The sequence below is a fragment of the Pongo abelii genome, chromosome 16 (genome assembly GCF_028885655.2).
Source record: "Pongo abelii isolate AG06213 chromosome 16, NHGRI_mPonAbe1-v2.0_pri, whole genome shotgun sequence".
Taxonomy (NCBI): domain Eukaryota; kingdom Metazoa; phylum Chordata; class Mammalia; order Primates; family Hominidae; genus Pongo; species Pongo abelii.
The window spans coordinates 15891541-15908535 of record NC_072001.2 but is presented as its reverse complement, the minus strand read 5'-3'; the positions used below and the strand labels follow the sequence as shown (position 1 = coordinate 15908535).

At 51.3% G+C, this 16995-nt stretch overlaps 1 protein-coding gene and 1 pseudogene across 1 annotated transcript; one reads left to right on the top strand and one right to left on the bottom strand.

Annotated features, from left to right (window-relative positions):
- Positions 1-3480: 3480 nt before the first annotated feature.
- Positions 3481-7410, top strand: LOC129053761 (uncharacterized; annotated as a pseudogene).
- A 3685-nt stretch (positions 7411-11095) lies between these two features.
- LOC129050259 (golgin subfamily A member 6-like protein 22) lies at positions 11096-16771 on the bottom strand. Its single transcript, XM_063716332.1, has 8 exons — positions 16715-16771; positions 16092-16142; positions 15910-16003; positions 15708-15814; positions 14278-14336; positions 13806-13947; positions 12007-13146; positions 11096-11349 (listed from the first exon to the last, which is right to left on the bottom strand). Exons 1-8 carry the CDS (start codon positions 16769-16771, stop codon positions 11287-11289), a joined length of 1713 nt encoding a protein of 570 aa, XP_063572402.1. The 3' UTR covers positions 11096-11286.
- Positions 16772-16995: the final 224 nt, after the last annotated feature.

Sequence of the window (16995 nt, the reverse complement as noted above, 5' to 3'; positions counted from 1 at the left end):
ATATTTTTCTGATGTTTGTTTTGTTTTTCTAATCTGATAATGCATATTTCACACATTCTGGCCTTTAAGCAATGGAAACTAGAGAACTAAACTTAATACAGTTTGTGTTAATGGAAAGAGCTGGAGATTTGTTCTCAGAAAATTTCAGTTGCAACAGCTTGTTCACATAGGTGAACTTCCAACACAGTAACTATAGGAGTAAGAATAAAAGCTGTGTTTACTTTCACAGAGTTAAGAAGACATGAGAAAATGGATGTTAAAAACCTTGTAATTAAAATGTAAAGTTACATGCAAAGTTTTAAAGTGAGCATTTTCCAGGAAGAGGTGATTTTCTAAGTTCTTGAATGCCTCTCCCTTTTGTGAGGAGGCTGCGTCATGGGCTGTTGGTGTCTTTGGGAGGGGGTGAGTGCAGGGTTCCTGTTGTGGGTCCTTTGTTCTCACGAGGGCAGCGCCTGTTTCCCCATCTCCTGCCTGCCCAGACTGTTCCCGTGCGCAGAGAGACTGGCCTGTTTCAGCTGCAGCGGTGTAGCCTGCGTTGGCTAGTCTGGCCGGCACTCACACCGTTTGCTGATCAGCACTTGAAGTGTGTCCATCGTAGCTGAGACACTGAATATTTCATCTAATTTTTATTAATTAAAATGCAGGTTTAAAAACTTGATTCCATTATTAGAAAGCATTTAAGAATGTCACTTGGCCACGTGAATCTACTTTGTCAACTATATATTTTATGAGTCTAAGTGCAGATCAGATATTTTCAATGCAAATTTCACTGCAAATTGAAATGTGCTACATATGTAAGCTATGCTGATGGTTTTTGAGGACTTAATATGAAATAACCTATGTAAAATATCTCAATCATTTTTCTTATATTTCATGTTGAAATGGTAATATTTTCAATCTGTTGGGATAAGTATGACACATTATTAAAATTATTTTTATTTTTGAGATGGAGTCTTGCTCTGTTGCCCAGGCCAGAGTGCAGTGGTGCAATCTTGGCTCACTGCAACCTCCGCCTCTTGGGTTCAAGTAATTCTTCTGCTTCAGCCTCCCGAGCAGCTGGGACTATGGATGTACACCACCACGCCTGGCTGATTTTTGTATTTTTGTAGAGACAAGAGTTTCACCACGTTGGCCAGGCTGGTGTCGAACTCCTGATCTCAAGTAATCTGCCCACCTTGGCCTCCCAAAGTGCTGGGATTACAGGCATGAGCCACTGCACCCGGCCATTATTACAATTAATTTTATGTGTGTGTGTGTGTGTGTGTGTGTGTGTGTGTGTGTGTGTGTTTACTTTTATTAATGTGACTAAGAACAATTTTTTTTCCCCCTGAGATGGAGACTCACTCTGTTGCCTGGACTGGAGTGCAGTGGCACATTCTCAGCTCACTGCAGCCTCTGCCTCCCGGGTTCAAATGATTCTTCTGCCTCAACCTCCTGAGTGGCTGGGACTACAGATGCATGCCACCATACCTGGCTAATTTGTGTATTTTTAGTAGAGATGGGGTTTCACGATGTTGGCCGGGATGGTCTTGAACTCCCAACCTCAGGTAATCTGCCCGCCTCAGCCTCCCAAAGTGTTGGGATTACAGGCATGAGCCACCGCACCTGGCCATGTTTATTAATACGAATAAGAACATTTTGAATTGCACCTGTGGCTCCACTGGTGTCCTGGGCAGGTGGCTCTGTGGTGTCCACACAGGTTGTCTGCTGTGTCTTCATCTTCGCTGCATGTGACTTTTTGGTTCCTGTGGCACGTGGAGTCCTGTATGGGACATTGGTTCTACAGTAGATTTATAATAAGGATGTACCTACTAAAAAATACAAAATAAAAAGAATAGAAACAAACATAGAAATAAGTATCACCTCACAAAAATTTTGGAAAGTAGAAAAAGGAAGATACATTCACAGATTTTCAGTAGCCGATATCCAGGCTGTCTTCATAAGCATGGATAACGTGTCCCTCTCCTGCATGGATAGACACCGTTTTCTCACCTTAAGTGTTTGTGATGGAAGGATTCTTGATGTGTTGACTTGGAGGATGCAGTTGTTGAGCAGTAGTTTATCTAAAGATTGTAAGAAACTTTTGGAAACATTTCATGTCCTTTTTTCCCTTGGAAAACATGGGTTGAAGAAATCGCCGCTTGCCAAAAATAAGCCGTGAAACGGATTTCAGAGTAACTAGTTACATGCTGGCGAGGAGCCACGGAATACCATTTACATTTGAAAATAGAGGGCTGTGAAGTTTTTATAAGTAGTGAACCCCGTCAGAATTACACATTTTGATTATGGCTCTAAATTTTATATTAAATAAAAATTTTATCGTATTTATTACCGTCTTTTGCTCCTTCAGGTGTAGCATACATGCTAGATTCTAGACCTGTTTCTTGTGTTACAGTGGTGTTACCCAGGCAGGTTATCAGGTAGTGAAGCTGAAAGGTGATGTCGAGTGGTGGTGGTGAGCCCAGTGAGGGCACATCCTTGCTGTGTGTGATGAGGGCCTGTGGGTTGCTGTGGGATTCCCAAACCCTGGCTCCTCTGTCTCCTGCTTCTGTCCTTACTCACACTGCTGGTGGTTTTCTGGTGCGAGCCACGGGGGCAAGTGGGATTGACAAGCCTGCTGTCACATGAGGAACCTGAGTTAAAGTGGAGCTGAAAGCATGTCCTTGCTCTTGATGTTGTGCAGAGAACCACTTGTGCTTCTGGCCCAATGGGGCGGGTGGAACCAGGCCCTGGTTTTGCTCTCCTCCCCTCCATGTTCCCCTGTCCTGTCTGATTTTCTTTCACACTGACATAAGAGTTACTTTCCCTCGGCCTCCCAAAGTGCTGGTATTACAGGCATTAGCCACTACGCCTGGCCAGCATCCTTTCAAGTACTGGGGTACACCCGAGCTCCCAGCTTCTAGCTAGGAGTCATTTGGTCCCTCTTTATCCCAAAGGACCTGCCACCATCATTGGTTCCCAAAGCCCAGCAGGGTCCAGGCTCTTCAGCCTCCAACCACTTTGCATTTCTTTTCTGCTTTTCGTTCATGGAGATAAAGATTAACTTATTTTTCAGCCTGGGCATGTCTTTTTTATGTACTTTATTTTTTATCTTATTTTTTTTGAGATGGAGTCTCACTCTGTCACCCTGGCTGGAATGCAGTGGCGGGATCTCATTTCACTGCAACCTCTGCCTCGCGGGTTCAATTGATTCTCCTGCCTCAGCCTCCTGAGTAGCTGGGACTACAGGTGTGCACCACTATGCCCAGCTAATTTTTATATTTTTAGTAGAGACAGGGTGTTGCCATATTGGCCAGGCTGGTCTCGAACTCCTGGCTTCAAGTGATCCTCCTACCTCAGCCTCCCAGAGTGCTGTTATTACAGGATTACAGGCGTGACCACCGCGTGCGGCCTTTATTTACTTTGTATATCTCATCTATTACTGCTGCAGTTTGCAGAAGAGAGGATGCCCTCAAACCTAACTTCTCCAGACCATCCCAAATGGGAAGTCTGCTCCACGTCAACAGTGTTGTTGCTTTTAAAGACTATATGTCAACATGCCAGATTATAGCAAAAGGATGTCGAGGGCGCAATAGGAAAGCAAGCCTGAGAGTCCTGGAGAGAAGGTGGCAGAGCTGCGTTTCGAAGGTGGTTCCTTCTTCAGACCCTGCCCTTCCTGCCTTGTTCCTCCAGTTGCGAGATTTGCTGTTGGAGCTCCTCCACGGGCGAAGAGGTGAGGCTGGACTGAGAGGGAGATGGAGAAGCTGCCAGAGGTTCTTTTGGATCTAGAATTGAGACAGCAGTTCCAGCCAGGTCTGGAGGTGGGTGCTGTCACCCAGCCCCCAAGGGAATGCTACTGATTGAAGAATGTGGCAAGAACTCCCTGGCCGGGAGAGGGAGGTGCTCGCTCCTTTGAATCGCCTGAGCCCAGGCTGGAAGGCCCAAGGGGGAGGACGAGGCCAGCTCACTCCAGCTCCATCCCCTCCCTTTAACCCTGAGCTAGTCACCCTCCCAGACTCCAGTCCCTTTTCCTAAGTGCCCTCCCTGCAAAGTCTGCACGGAGCAGCGCTCCCTCGTGCCAGCTCATCCCGCACTTTCTTGTCTTTCAGCAACCCCATGGGTTTGAACCTGAGATGATTCATTTTCCTAAAAGCCTCTTTGGGCTGAGGGAAGGCGTGGGTGGCTCTGCCAGTTTTGGAGTGGGGGCTGCCTCTTCTCAGAGCCGCTGCGAGGGCCAGGGCCACCCTCCCAGGTGGGTGTCTCTGGGCTGGGCAGCAGCTTTGTGGGCAGCAGCTTTGTAGGCAGCCCGGGCCATCCGCACTGGTCTGGGAGGCTGGGGGTGCACCGGCTCCTGCTCCTGATAGAGCCAAGGCACCTTCCTTACCTGAGAGCTGACTTCCTTGAAGAGTGGGCACAGAGAAGCCGGCAACATGGGTGGTGTAGGCACCCAGGAGAAAATCTGTGGCTCAGTCTCAGGGAGAAGTCTCCACCAGCACAGCTGTTGTAGAGATGGGGAAACTGGGCTGAGAGGGAAGGGGGCTTGCCCAACTCACCAGCCCTGGAATGTTTTGAGCTTTGGGGGTGGATCTCCCAGGAAATGTGTTTTATGGCACCACCACCTCTGGTCACCCACCCTGAGGTGTGGCGGGCCTGGACAGCCAGCTTGACTGAGGGCCAGGCTGGTGAAGTCAAACATACCACTCAGGAAGGAGACCCAGCCCTTCTCCAGACAGAGTTCAAATGTGAGGACTGCCTTCTTTGGGCCTCAAATTCCCCACATGAATTCCAAGGACCCCTCTAGCTCCTACACTCTGGGCCAAGGTTTCCTCTGAGCCCCAGTCAGCCTAGAGGACCTAGGATACATCTTCCTTGGACAGAGACCCACCATATGGGCAGCAGGAGGTAGGGGTGGAGGTAGGCAAGGTTCCCGTGGGGAGGTGGAGCTGTCATGAGAGATGGTGTCTGCAGACAGTGGGTGTATCGTGGCTCTGCTACTACTTGCTGGGTGGCCCTGTGATGTTTCTTTCCCCACTCTGGACCTCAGTTTCCCTATCTGTTCTGTGGAGATAAGATGCCTGCCTGCATATTTGTGAACTGGGATGTGTGGGGGCCAGTTGCAGTGTTTCTTGGTGTGGTCCTGGGGCAGCCTGCACCACCCCATAGAGATTTCTGGGCCCCACCCTAGGCTCACAGGACCAGAATCTCTGGGAATGAAGCCTGGGAATTTGCATTTCCACAGGCATCTGGCTGATTCTGACATGATTGAAAAGCACTAATAGTATATAGTAAGCTCTTTATAAAAGGTAAATTCATAGCTGCCTTTTACTAAATATAAATCTCACCTTCCCTTCCTCAGTTAAGGACACACACCGCAGTTGAAAATCACTGTGCCTTTCCAGATGCAGAATCTGACCTTTCCGATGAGATTCTGTTAACTGTTGCTTTCTGTAGTTTGTATTCCAAAACAAGGGGAATATCTTTCCATTTTTTCAATATAAATGTTTAGGTCAGATACGCTTTTTCAAACTGGACACACACACTCACACAGTTTAGGGTTTCAGCTATGGCTTCCTCTCAAATTATTAGCCTCTTTCTGCCAGGGAGCAGTTTTTCCCAGACAAGACCCTGGACAGAGGCTGGTGGGGCCCCTCCTCATCAGAATCACTAGATCATGACTGACTCCTAGAGGTGGCTTTTTCTGCTTAAGTGTCAGCCCATGGGCTGGGATGTGACCCCCAAAGTTGCAACAGAAGCTTCCACCCATCTTGGGGCCCCCCTGCCATCTATGGGGAAAGGCCTGTCCCTTGTCTTCTGGGCCCAGCCGGCCTCACAGGCATTCAGCAGATTGGAAAGTCAAAGCATGTGCTGTGCTTGGCTGGGGTCCCTTGCGCCCCTTTTTGGGGTGAGGTGGAGTGCATCCAGCCCCCAGTATCCCTGCCATTTATTCCCCCCCTCATCCCCACCCCCATACACACTCACAAGTACAAACACAGGTGCAGTCACTGTCGCACACCACTCTGGACAGCACCATTTCCAGCCTCAGGGGGGCAGTTTCCTTACAGGGAAGTTAATGAGGCACTAAAGAAGGCTCAGAGGACAGGGAGAAAATCTATCGAGAAGAGGCTCCTAGACCTGGTTCTGCCTCTGAATTGCTGGGGGTCCTTGAGAAAGTTGCTTTCCCTCTCTGGTCTCAGTTTCCTCAGGTGAGAAATGGGGGGCTGGCCAAATGGTCTAAGGTTCTGGGAACCTCTAAGTCAGAGCCTGTAGCTGGTGGTCAAGATGAGGGAGAGGCCCTCAGGCTCAGCTGAATGCCTGAGAGTCAGGACAGGCCCAAAGGTGAGAAACCTGAGCACATCAGGTGGGTTCAAAGCTGGTGCATGAGCCCCACAGCCTGCAGAGCAGCTCTGGACTCGGGAGCCCGCTTGCACCAGCCCAGTGGGACTTCAGAGATGTGGGGTCCAGCCTCTCCTACTGTTGCAGGGCTGGGGGCTGGGATCTGCAGATTCTGACCCCACAGCTGCCTTAGACATGCCAGATGGGCTGGGGCAAGACACACCCCTCTCTATGAACTGAGCAGTCAGTCCAAATAGATACACTAAAGAAGGGCTGTGGGATGGACCCAGCTGTAGCCTGGGGCTACAGACTAGCTTCCAGGGTACTCAAGCAGCTGGCCTCTGGGGTAGCAGCCCCGGGTATGAGAGGCAGGACTCAGAATCTAGGCCAAGCCTCTACAGGAATCCCCTCTGGAGAGCCCAGGCACTCTGCAGGAGGGGCAGCAGGCAGCAGGTGCACCAGGAGCATGTTTCACAAGGTGCTCAATATTGCATCTGCTCAGATAGGCAGCGAGTTGGAAAGTGGTTGCAGTAGGCAGGGTGACGGCTGCTCCCCAGAGCCAGGAGTCCAGCCCAGCACCCACCTGAGTCCGCCTTAGTCCTGCTCAACTGGGTTATCTGTGCTCTTGGCCCTCTGGTCCCACCCACAGAGAGAGGGCTTTGGGGCGACTAGGTGAGCTGGCCCTTGTCGGAGGATGTAACAGACTCCTGAGCCTGGCGAGCCAGGCAGCCCCTCACCAGCGTCCCCACCCCCACATCTCCAGCCCCCCTCATTCCCTGATCCTCCCATCCACTCCCCTGACCCAGCGGTTTCCTCTGCTCACTCTCTTTTCCTGCTCCCAGGCTCGCCTGGTCACGTGTCCTTCACTCTCCTCTGAGTCTCCCTCTTTCCAAGCCGCCTCCACTCTACTTGACACACTCTCCCTTAAGACACCAGAGTACACAAGCGCAAGTCCCCGCACCTCACCTTTACTCCCAGATATGGGAGGGAGATGACATGAAGACCCAAACGCCCCTTGGCAAGAGATCTGGGGTATGCAGAGGGGCAGATCTGAGGCTGTGGAAGCTCCAGGGGCTCCCTGCGGGAGGCTGCATGTAAGCTGGCTATTGAATTTGGCTCTGAGCTGAGACCCCTCGTTGAAGCTCCAGACCAGGAGCCAGCTGCTAGCTCGACCCCTCCATTTGGTGCCTCAGAGAAACCTTGCACTCTGTAGGTCTAAATCTGAACCCAGAAAATCCCCCCATGTCGGCCCTGCCTCTTCATAGGGAAAGCACCACCTCAGACCCAGTTCTGCACCAAACCCACATTTGAGTCATGGGGCTCCTGCCCTGCACTGTGAGCACTCTGGATAAGCCAGTGCCGAGGGGGAAAGCGCTCTGAATGCCAAGCCAGAATATGAGCTTCAACTCCACCTCCAGCTCTGAGAGCTGTGGGCGGGGAAGGGCCCTAGTCCAGTTTGCTGTAGAAAGACCAGTCTGCCACTGTATGGCACATGGATGGCAGGGGCAGAGTGCAGGTGGAGAGAATAGAAGGTGGGCAGGGCAGGGGAGGCAGGGACATGGCTGTAGCCTTGGAGATGGGAGGACAGACAGGACTTGGGGGCTACTTGGATGAACCAAGGGGGGAGTCAGGAAGAGACACCCAGTTTTGTATCAGATGTGTAGAGCATGGGATGCTGTTCATTGATCGAGGGAGGGGGAGGAGGAAGAGGTATGGCATGGGGAGGAGGTAGCTGAGCTCTGTCATTAATGTCATTTGAAGTCCCCAGGGAAAGGAAGGCCCGCCAGCGCCTTCACTGCTTCAGCCAGCTCTCAGGGTGACTGTGCTCCCTGGCCCTCTCAGCTCCTGCTTCATAGCTGTCAGCTGCAGTGGGGGACAGCTGCAGCAAGGGCCCAGCATATCTGTGTGTTTACCCAGGGGACTGCCGTGTGGCCCATGCCGAGCAGAAACTGATGGACGACCTTCTGAACAAAACCCGTTATCACAACCTGATCCACCCAGCCGCCACCTCCTCACAGCTCATCTCCATCGAGACGGAGCTCTCCCTGGCCCAGTGCATCAGCGTGATAGGTGCAGAGGATAACTGTGGCTGAGGCTCAGGTGAAGAGGCAGCTCATGCCCAAGCCCCAAGCAGTCAATGTCCAGAGGAATGAAATGACTAGAGTTGACTTAGACTGACCAGTACACGGTGGGGAGGCTGGAGGAGGGTCCATGAGGTTTATAGGTGTCCAGTATTTAATGAGGTCATGGTTTTGTTAACAAAGAAGAAATGAGGGTGGGGGCGGGATCACCACTGGCTAGGCAGCCAAGGGGCCTGCAGAGACTCTGCTCAGCTGAGTCTCCAGCATGACCATGAGCTTCTCCTCCTCATCCTCCCAGCCCCACCCTACTCTCTCCCCCAGCTTGCTCAACAGGTGACCTTACAGGCTCCCTACTTGTTGGGGAAAATAAGAACTAGACTGGGGGAACTGACGGGCACAGAGGCCCAGGTGTAGGCGCAGGACCACAGGCGGTGCAGAGTCTACTGAGCCAGGTGGGTGAGGGTCTGGAGAGTGGACATGGCTGCTGCAGGCATGGAAAGGAGGCGCAGATGGCGGCACTCCCAGGGCCCATTGTCAGGGCCTCCATATGTGGATGTGTGCAGAGGTGGGGGTGCTGAGGGAGGAGGGGCCAGGGAATTTCTCATCTTCTCTCTACTGCCTCTGAGTTGGCGATGTCAGAGGGAGCCATGGCCCACTGTAAAGTGACACAATGTCCCCACCCACAGGGTTAGAACCCCTCCCCTGGAAGCAGCTCTGAGGGGAACAGTCACATGTAGAGAGTGCAGGACGCTGTGTCCAGCTGGGGGAAGGAGGTCACCAAGGGGTTGACCCTCCTCTGGCCAGGTGGCTGCCTTCTGACACACCAGCCTCTCTCTCTAGCACGGTGGGCCCCACACACCCAGCCTGTGAAACCTACAGCCCTCAAGAAGGCTTTGGCCAAATTAATGAGCGGCTCCCTCTCCCAGGAGGAAGCACAGCTGAAGGATGCGGAGGGCAGTAGAGTTGTGTATGCTCCGCCCCCTCTCTCCAGAGTGGGATGGAAAGAAGGGGGCTTTCAGCCAGGCTGGCCCAGGCTGGGGTCTGAGTGCCACTGTCCAGCTATTGGCTTCTGGCTTAATGGGTGAGCCCAGCTGCTCCTGTGCAGCTGCCGCCCTAGTGAGGGTGAACCGGCAGGCGAGTTCCATTTCTGAAAGCCTGGGAATACCGTCAATATTAGGCTGTGGGCTGCTGGGCCAGGAAGGGGAGTTTATTTTTCAGGGTTTGTTTATCTATTGAGTTGATGAGGGAGGGTTATAGGTACAACCAGCTTAAAGATGGAAATTTTGAGAGAGCAGGCAGGGATTTAGTGCTGGGTAAGCCTTCTCAAAGCGGCTCTTTTGGGGTGGCCAGAATCCAGTACCAATGTCCTCAGCATGTTCATCAGCTGCTGGGGGAGTGGCGGACAGGATGAAAGCACAGGAACACTTTCTGGATGATAGAAATACTCTGTATCTTCAAAGGAGGTAGGTTCCATGGGTAATGTTAAATGAGTTAAAACTCATCAAAATGTAAACCAGATCTGTGCATTTCACTGAATATAAATTATACCTCCAATTAAAAACATTTTTTTAAAAGACAGATGGGCTGGACGCAGTGGCTCACACTTGTAATCCCAGCACTTTGGGAGGCTGAGGCAGGTAGATCACCTGAGTCAGGAGCTCGAGACCAGCCTGGAAAACATGGTGAAATCCTGTCTCTATTAAAGGTATACAAAAAAATTAGCCAGGCATGGTGGCACACGCCTGTAATCCCAGCTACTCGGGAAGCTGAGGCAGGAGAATTGCTTGAACCCAGGAGGCAGAAGTTACAGTGAGCAGAGATCGTGCCACCGCACTAGCGCCTGGGCAACAGAGCGAGACTCCATCTCAAAAACAACAAAAAAAGGACAGATGAAGGTTTTCAACTTTCACTAAAGGCAGAAGAGCTTGTGACAGATTCGCCTCCCCACAAGAGCAGTTAGAAAAACTGGACAAAAGTGTGCCCTGCCCCCAATCAAAAACAATTGTTGGAAAGTAACTGAAAACCTCAGCCAGAACTTGAGTGACCAGGCCTAGGAGGTGACCCTGACAGTCTGTGGTGCTTTTCCCACATTTGGTGATTGGTCAACAGTAGAGGGCTAAGAGGCTAAGAAACTGAGTATGAAGTAGTACTTAAGGGGCTGGAGAGCCTACCTGAATGTTTGGCACTCTCACAGGGCTGAAATGATCTAATGAGAATTTGGGTCCCAGGAAGGAGATGGGACCTCGGTGGGGACCCTGGAAGGGCCACCCCTAGGAGTCCAAATGAATAAAACATAGACCAGCCATCATAAAACCTAAAACTTGCTTTGAACCAGCTTAGTCCCAAACTAGATGAAGGCGATGTGCCCTTACTCCAGTTGTGTGCCATAAAGTCAAAGTCAATACTCTCTGGAGACAGAACAAAGTTTATTAGGAATGCCATAAGACAACACAAGACTAAACGAGAAAGACCAAGAAAAAATACAATAGAAACATACATGTAAGGAAGAAACTTTTTTTTTTTTTTGAGACAGAGTCTCGCTCTGTCACCCAGGCTTGAGTGCAGTGGCACGATCTCAGCTCACTGCAACCTCTGCCTCGCAGGTTCAAGCGATTCTCCTGCCTCAGCCTCCCAAGTAGCTGGGATTACAGGCACGCGCCATCATGCCCGGCTAATTTTTGTATTGGCCAGGCTGGTCTTGAACCCCTAACCTCAGGTCATCCATTCACCTCGGTCTCCCAAGTTGCTGTGATTACAGGCATGAGCCACCGCGCCTGGCCAGTATTTTGCCACAATTTAAAATAAATAAATGTTTTTTTTCAGGTTTGTGCTCAGACTCTATTCTAAACAGTCACGTGGCGGCTTACTCTTCTCCAGGCCTTGCTGCCGGCTTTTACATGTTTATTGTTTGTGCGTTCTTGTCATCTGCTCGGTAGATGGCAGCTTCCAGGTGCTCCTAAGGGGCCAGGAAAGAGAGTGAGAAGGCACGGAGGTTGCCAGGTCATCCCGCTTGGGGCCCCGCCCTCATCACCTCCCTCAACCGGGTCTCCTGCAACTCTTGGTGGGCCACCTCGGCCACCGCTTCGCCCTGAGCTTCCTGCTGCTGCAGCTGGGCAGTGCCTCCTTCTCAGAGGCCAGCTGCTGATAGGTGGCCACACACTGCTGCAGGTGACCCAGGTAATGGGCTCGCTGCTGCTGCAGACTCTGAGCCTCTTGGCTCTTCAGCTCCACCTGCAGGATAGGCGTCAGGGTAGGTAGTGGCTGGCTTCCAGATTCTGGGCCCATAAACAGGGTGGCGAGGGCACTGCGGGGCTCTGTCGCCTGCCCAGGCCCCTTGCCCTAGCCCCTTCCTCCAGGCCTAAATGACTGCCTCCCTTGCCTAGAGGCCCATGCCTCCCTCCCCAGCCTCAAATCTCACACCCTTCTTCCCACCATTTAAACTGTAGGCCACAGACTGGTGGAAAAGCAGAGGGAGCCAACCACCATCTGCTAAGTTGTGGTGAGGTCGTTCTGTATGATCTCCAGGGTTTCCACGCACCTTCGTCTGCTCCCCCCAGAGCTCGGCCTTCCGCCCCAGCTCCCCCAGCCTCTCCTCCAGCTCCTGCAGCCTCACCTCCAGTTCCTGCATCTTCTCCTCCTGGTGCCGCAGCCTCACTTCCTGCTCCCACATCTTCTCCTCCTGCCTCCGCATCTTCTCCTCCTGTTCCTGCATCATCTCCTCCTGCTCACGTATCTTCTCCTCCTGCTCTCGCATCATATCTTTCTGCTTCCGCACCTTCTCCTCCTGCCTCCACATCTTCTCCTCCTGCTCCCGTATCTTTTCCTCCTGCTCGCGCATCTTCTCCTTCTGCCTCCACATCTTCTCCTGCTCCCGTATCTTCTCCTCCTGCCTCCATATCTTCTCCTCCTGCTCCTGCCTCTTCTCCTCCTCCCGTATCTTCTCCTGCTCGTGCATCTTCTCCTCCTGCCTCCACATCTTCTCCTCCTGCTCGTGCATCTTCTCTTCCTGCTCCCGTATCTTCTCCTCCTGCCTCCCCATCTTCTCCTCCTGCTCCCGTATCTTCTCCTCCTGCCTCCACATCTTCTTCTCCTGCTCCCATATCTTCTCCTCCTGCCTCCACATCTTCTCCTCCTGCTCCCGTATCTTCTCCTCCTGCTGGTGCATCTTCTCCTTCTGCCTCCACATCTCCTCCTGCTCCCGTATCTTCTCCTCCTGCCTCCACATCTTCTCCTCCTGCTCCTGCCTCTTCTCCTCCTCCCATATCTTCTCCTGCTCGTACATCTTCTCCTCCTGCCTCCACATCTTCTCCTCCTGCTCCTGTATCTTCTCCTCCTGCTTGTGTATCTTCTCCTCCTGCCTCCACATCTTCTCCTCCTGCTCCTGCCTCTTCTCCTGCTCGCATATCTTCTCCTGCTCCTGCCTCTTCTCCTCCTCCTCCCATATCTTTTCCTGCTCGTGTATCTTCTCCTCCAGCTCCCGTATCTTCTCCTCCTTCTCTCGCATCATCTCCTCCTGCCTCCGCATCTTCTCCTCCTGCTCCCGTATCTTCTCCTCCTGCTCTTGTATCTTCTCCTCCCGCTCCCGTATCTTCTCCTCCCGCTCCCGTATCTTCTCCTCCTGGCTCCACATCTTCTCCTCCTGTTGCTGGTTCAGGCGGTTCCACAACTCATTCTCTTCCACCTGGGCTTGGAGCTTTGCTGACACACTCTGCAGCTCCTTACCCAGGTGGTCAGCCTCCGCCTGCAGCTGCTGCTGGAATAGTCAAAGTGTTGGTTTGAACCTCAGAAGGAAACAGACTCATGAGCTAGCCATATAAATGTAATCTATAGGCCAGGCACGGGGGCTCATGCCTGTAATCCCAGCACTTTGGGAGGCTGAGGTGGGCGGATCACGAGGTCAGGAGATGGAGACCATCCCGGTTAACACGGTGAAACCCCGTCTCTACTAAAAATACAAAAAATTAGCCGGGTGTGGTGGCAGGCACCTGTAGTCCCAGCTACTTGGGAGGCTGAGGCAGGAGAATGGCATGAACCCGGGGGACAGAGCTTGCAGTGAGCCAAGATTGTGCCACTGCACTCTGGCCTGGGCAAAAGAGTGAGACTCCAACTCAAAATAAATAAATAAATAAATAAATAAATAAATAAATAAATAAATGTAATCTATAAAATAATGGTTTTCATCCAGTATCCTTTAAAAAAATATTTTAAGCACTAACCCTGAGATTCTGATTCCCCAGGCAGGGCCCCAATTTGTACATTTTTAGCACACTCTAGAGGATTCTATGGTGGGACCAGAACAGGGACCCAAATTTTCCAGCTCTTGGCTGGAGCTTCCCCATACCCTGCATGATCCCTAGACCATGGTCCCAGCTGGGTGGGGCTCCCACAACCCTCGGGGCTGCAGCCGCTCACCTGTGGCAGCAGGAGCTTGGCCCTCTCCAGCTTTCTTTTTAGCTCCTTTACGTTGAGCTGGATCTCAGACTTTTCAGATTCTACAAGTCGAAGTTTTTCTTGTAGTTCAGCATTTTTCTCCTTCAGCTCCTCATCGGTTATGCTATGGCCAGAGGCAGTAGAGAAAGGAATGAACGAAGAACAGAAAGGACGGCTTTGGTGATCAACCCTCTACTTTCAGCTCACAACCACAGAACCGTGGCATTGGAAGGGACCCCAGGAATTAAAAGTCACAGGTGGCAGGCCAGAGAGAAGACATGAGTTGCCTGAGGCTACCCCATGAGTCAGTGACACAGCCTGAACTAGAGCTTCCCTGTGCACACATGAAAACCTGCAGGAGCCTCTCCCCATGCTCACCTGTACCCCCCACCTCCCAGCACACCATCCACGCTAAGGGCCCCCAGACCTCCCATTCCACCTTCCCCCATCCTACGTGTTCCTGTACAGTTCCAGACTCAGGGTGTCCCTCTCCTTTGTTAACTCCTTGATGTACTGCAAATAGAGAAAGGTTAAGTCAAGACAGAGCAGGCAGAGGAGTAGCTGGATGACCAGGAACAACAGCTACTGTGACTACTCCACAGTAACACTCCCTCACTCTCAATCACACCTGACATGTTCTCAAGGCATTTCCAAGCCCATGGTCTCATTTGTTTTTCATTTGTTTGTTTGTTTGTTTGTTTTGGCAGAGTTTCATTCTTGCTACCCTGACTGGAGTGCAATGGCGTAATCTCGGCTCACCACAACCTCCCCCTCCTGGGTCCAAGTGATTCTCCTGCCTCAGCTTCCCGAGTAGCTGGGATTACAGGCGTGTGCCACCACACCCGGCTAATTTTGTATTTTTAGTAGAGATGGAGTTTCTTCATGTTGGTCAGTCTAGTCTTGAACTCCTGACCTCAGGTGACCCACCCACCTCGGCCTCCCGAAGTGCTGGCATTACAGGCATGAGCGAGAGCACCCGGCCCTCATTTGTTTTTCAAAGAACTCAGTGAAGGTGGAAGGGACAGGGAAAGAGACTGAATTTAGGGCTGGCTAACAGGGGCCCAGAGAGATCAGATAATATTGCTATTGTTATTATTCTTATTACTACCACTGTTGGAACCTTTATTGAGTGCTTCACCAGGCACTATGCTAATAATCCTATTTAATCCTCATAACCTCCATAGGAGATGGTTACCATTATTATCTCTATTGTGTAGATGAAAAACATGTGGTATTAAAGGTTAAGTGCTGCCTAAGATCACCTACAGCTGGGATTTCAATACCCAGGTATATCTGATTCTCTAAGCCCATTCTTTCGCTGGAGGTAGGGGCAGAGTTAAGAAGGAGGAAATTAATCCTTTGTTGAATTTTTGAAAGGGTGATACGTTCACATAGTCCAAAACTCAGAAAGTCCAGAAGGGAAATATCTCCCCCCCACACTGTGCCTCTATCCTGAGTTTTTTTATGAATCCTTACAAACATGTTTTATGTATATTACCATAATACATACACACACACACATATATACCTGCTCCCTCTCTCCACACAAATAATAACATACTCAAGATACTCTTCTGTACCTTTATGGTACAAGTACCCTAACCGCCACTTAGGACTTGGCCAAGGCCACAGCCAAGGATGGGCAGGGCGGGCACTTGGCCTCTGAGTTCTATGTCCAGTGCTCACTCCCCACAATGCTCCCCAGCTCATCTGCAGCAGCCCACTCAGCCCCAGTCTGCCTCTAACAACCACACACAAAAGCAGCAAGAAATGGCAATGCTGCCTTCTGGGCAGGACACCTCCATCCTACAGAAGGGAACTTTAGGCTCACTCCTCCATCTGCGAAGCTGGGCTCCCAGGGTATGGGGCAGTGGTTGGACTCACCTTATCCGCCTTCTCCTTCTGTGTAGTGACGGCAGAGAGAGCCTGCTCTAACTCTCCTGCAAACTTCCATGAATCATGCAGGCGGCCGATCAGATCCCTGGCCTCTCCTGGAATGAGAGACATTCAGATGTGGCCCAAAGGACTCCCCCTAAAGGCCTGTCAAAGTGCCAGGTTCAAGGATGACGGGGTGCCAGATTCCCACCTTCCAACTGCTTGACAGCTTGCTGGCTGTAATAGAGTGCCGTCTGAAGCTCGGTTTTCTGACATGTAAGGATTCGTATGGTATGAACCTGGGCCTTTGGGAGAAAAGACAAGCAAATGCTGAAAGAGAAGCAAAGAAACATTCCCCAGAGGACAGGAGGGAACTTCACACCCTCCACTCACCTCTAGCTCCCTCCTTAGAGCTTCCTGATGTTGGTGGTTTGCCTTCTTTTCCTATAGAAAGAGGAAGACAGAGCTCTTGCTAGGAGGAGGCAGAGATGGCACAGCAAGAGACATGCCCCCAGAATGGCACCACTGCCCCAGGACAGGCCCACCCATGGGACCAGTTCATCAGGGACCCTGTGGGGATGGGGTGGAATAAGGGGGGTGAGCCTTCTTCCCCAGGCTAGGAGTGGGGGAGATGAGACTGGGGCCTCTACATCTGAGTGCCCCCAAACCCAGCGGTCATGTCGTGAGCAAACAAAGAAATCGCGTTACTTCTTCCAGCTGAGCTCGGTTCTGTTGTTTCTGTGGGGAGAGTCAAAGGAAGGTGACTGAGGGTGGCCTCCTTGACTCTATTCCCCAGGCCAGGAAGCGGTAGGCAGGGGTCAGGAATGGATTTAAAAGGCACAGTTCTCAGACCCAATGGGAACACAAACTGGTAAACTCTCCTCAACTCCCAAAGAAGAAGGATTTGGGTCTTTGTTGGTTTTTGCCCACAGCCACGGAACTCAAAGTCTGAAACTAGATTCTCTTGAAAAGACAGTAACAGAAACCTTCAGAGATGGAGTGTGAGAAAAGCCCACCCTTCTGCCAGCTTGTGATTTAGAAAGGTGGATTCGTTCAGCAAACATTGAGCACATACGAGCCAGGGACAGTTCCTCACAGTGGGGATAGAAGTTAGAAAAGGCAGACAGGAGTCCTTGGCCCTGAGATTTCCATTCTAGTGGGCCTTTAACTGTCAGGCTCTCAGAGCTAACAGAAACCTCTGATACTCTCTAACTCTACCTCAGGAAATGCAAGCCCAAGAAGGAGAGTTTACAGCAGGCCCTGGACTAGGGATTAACATAAAAACACAATGACAAAT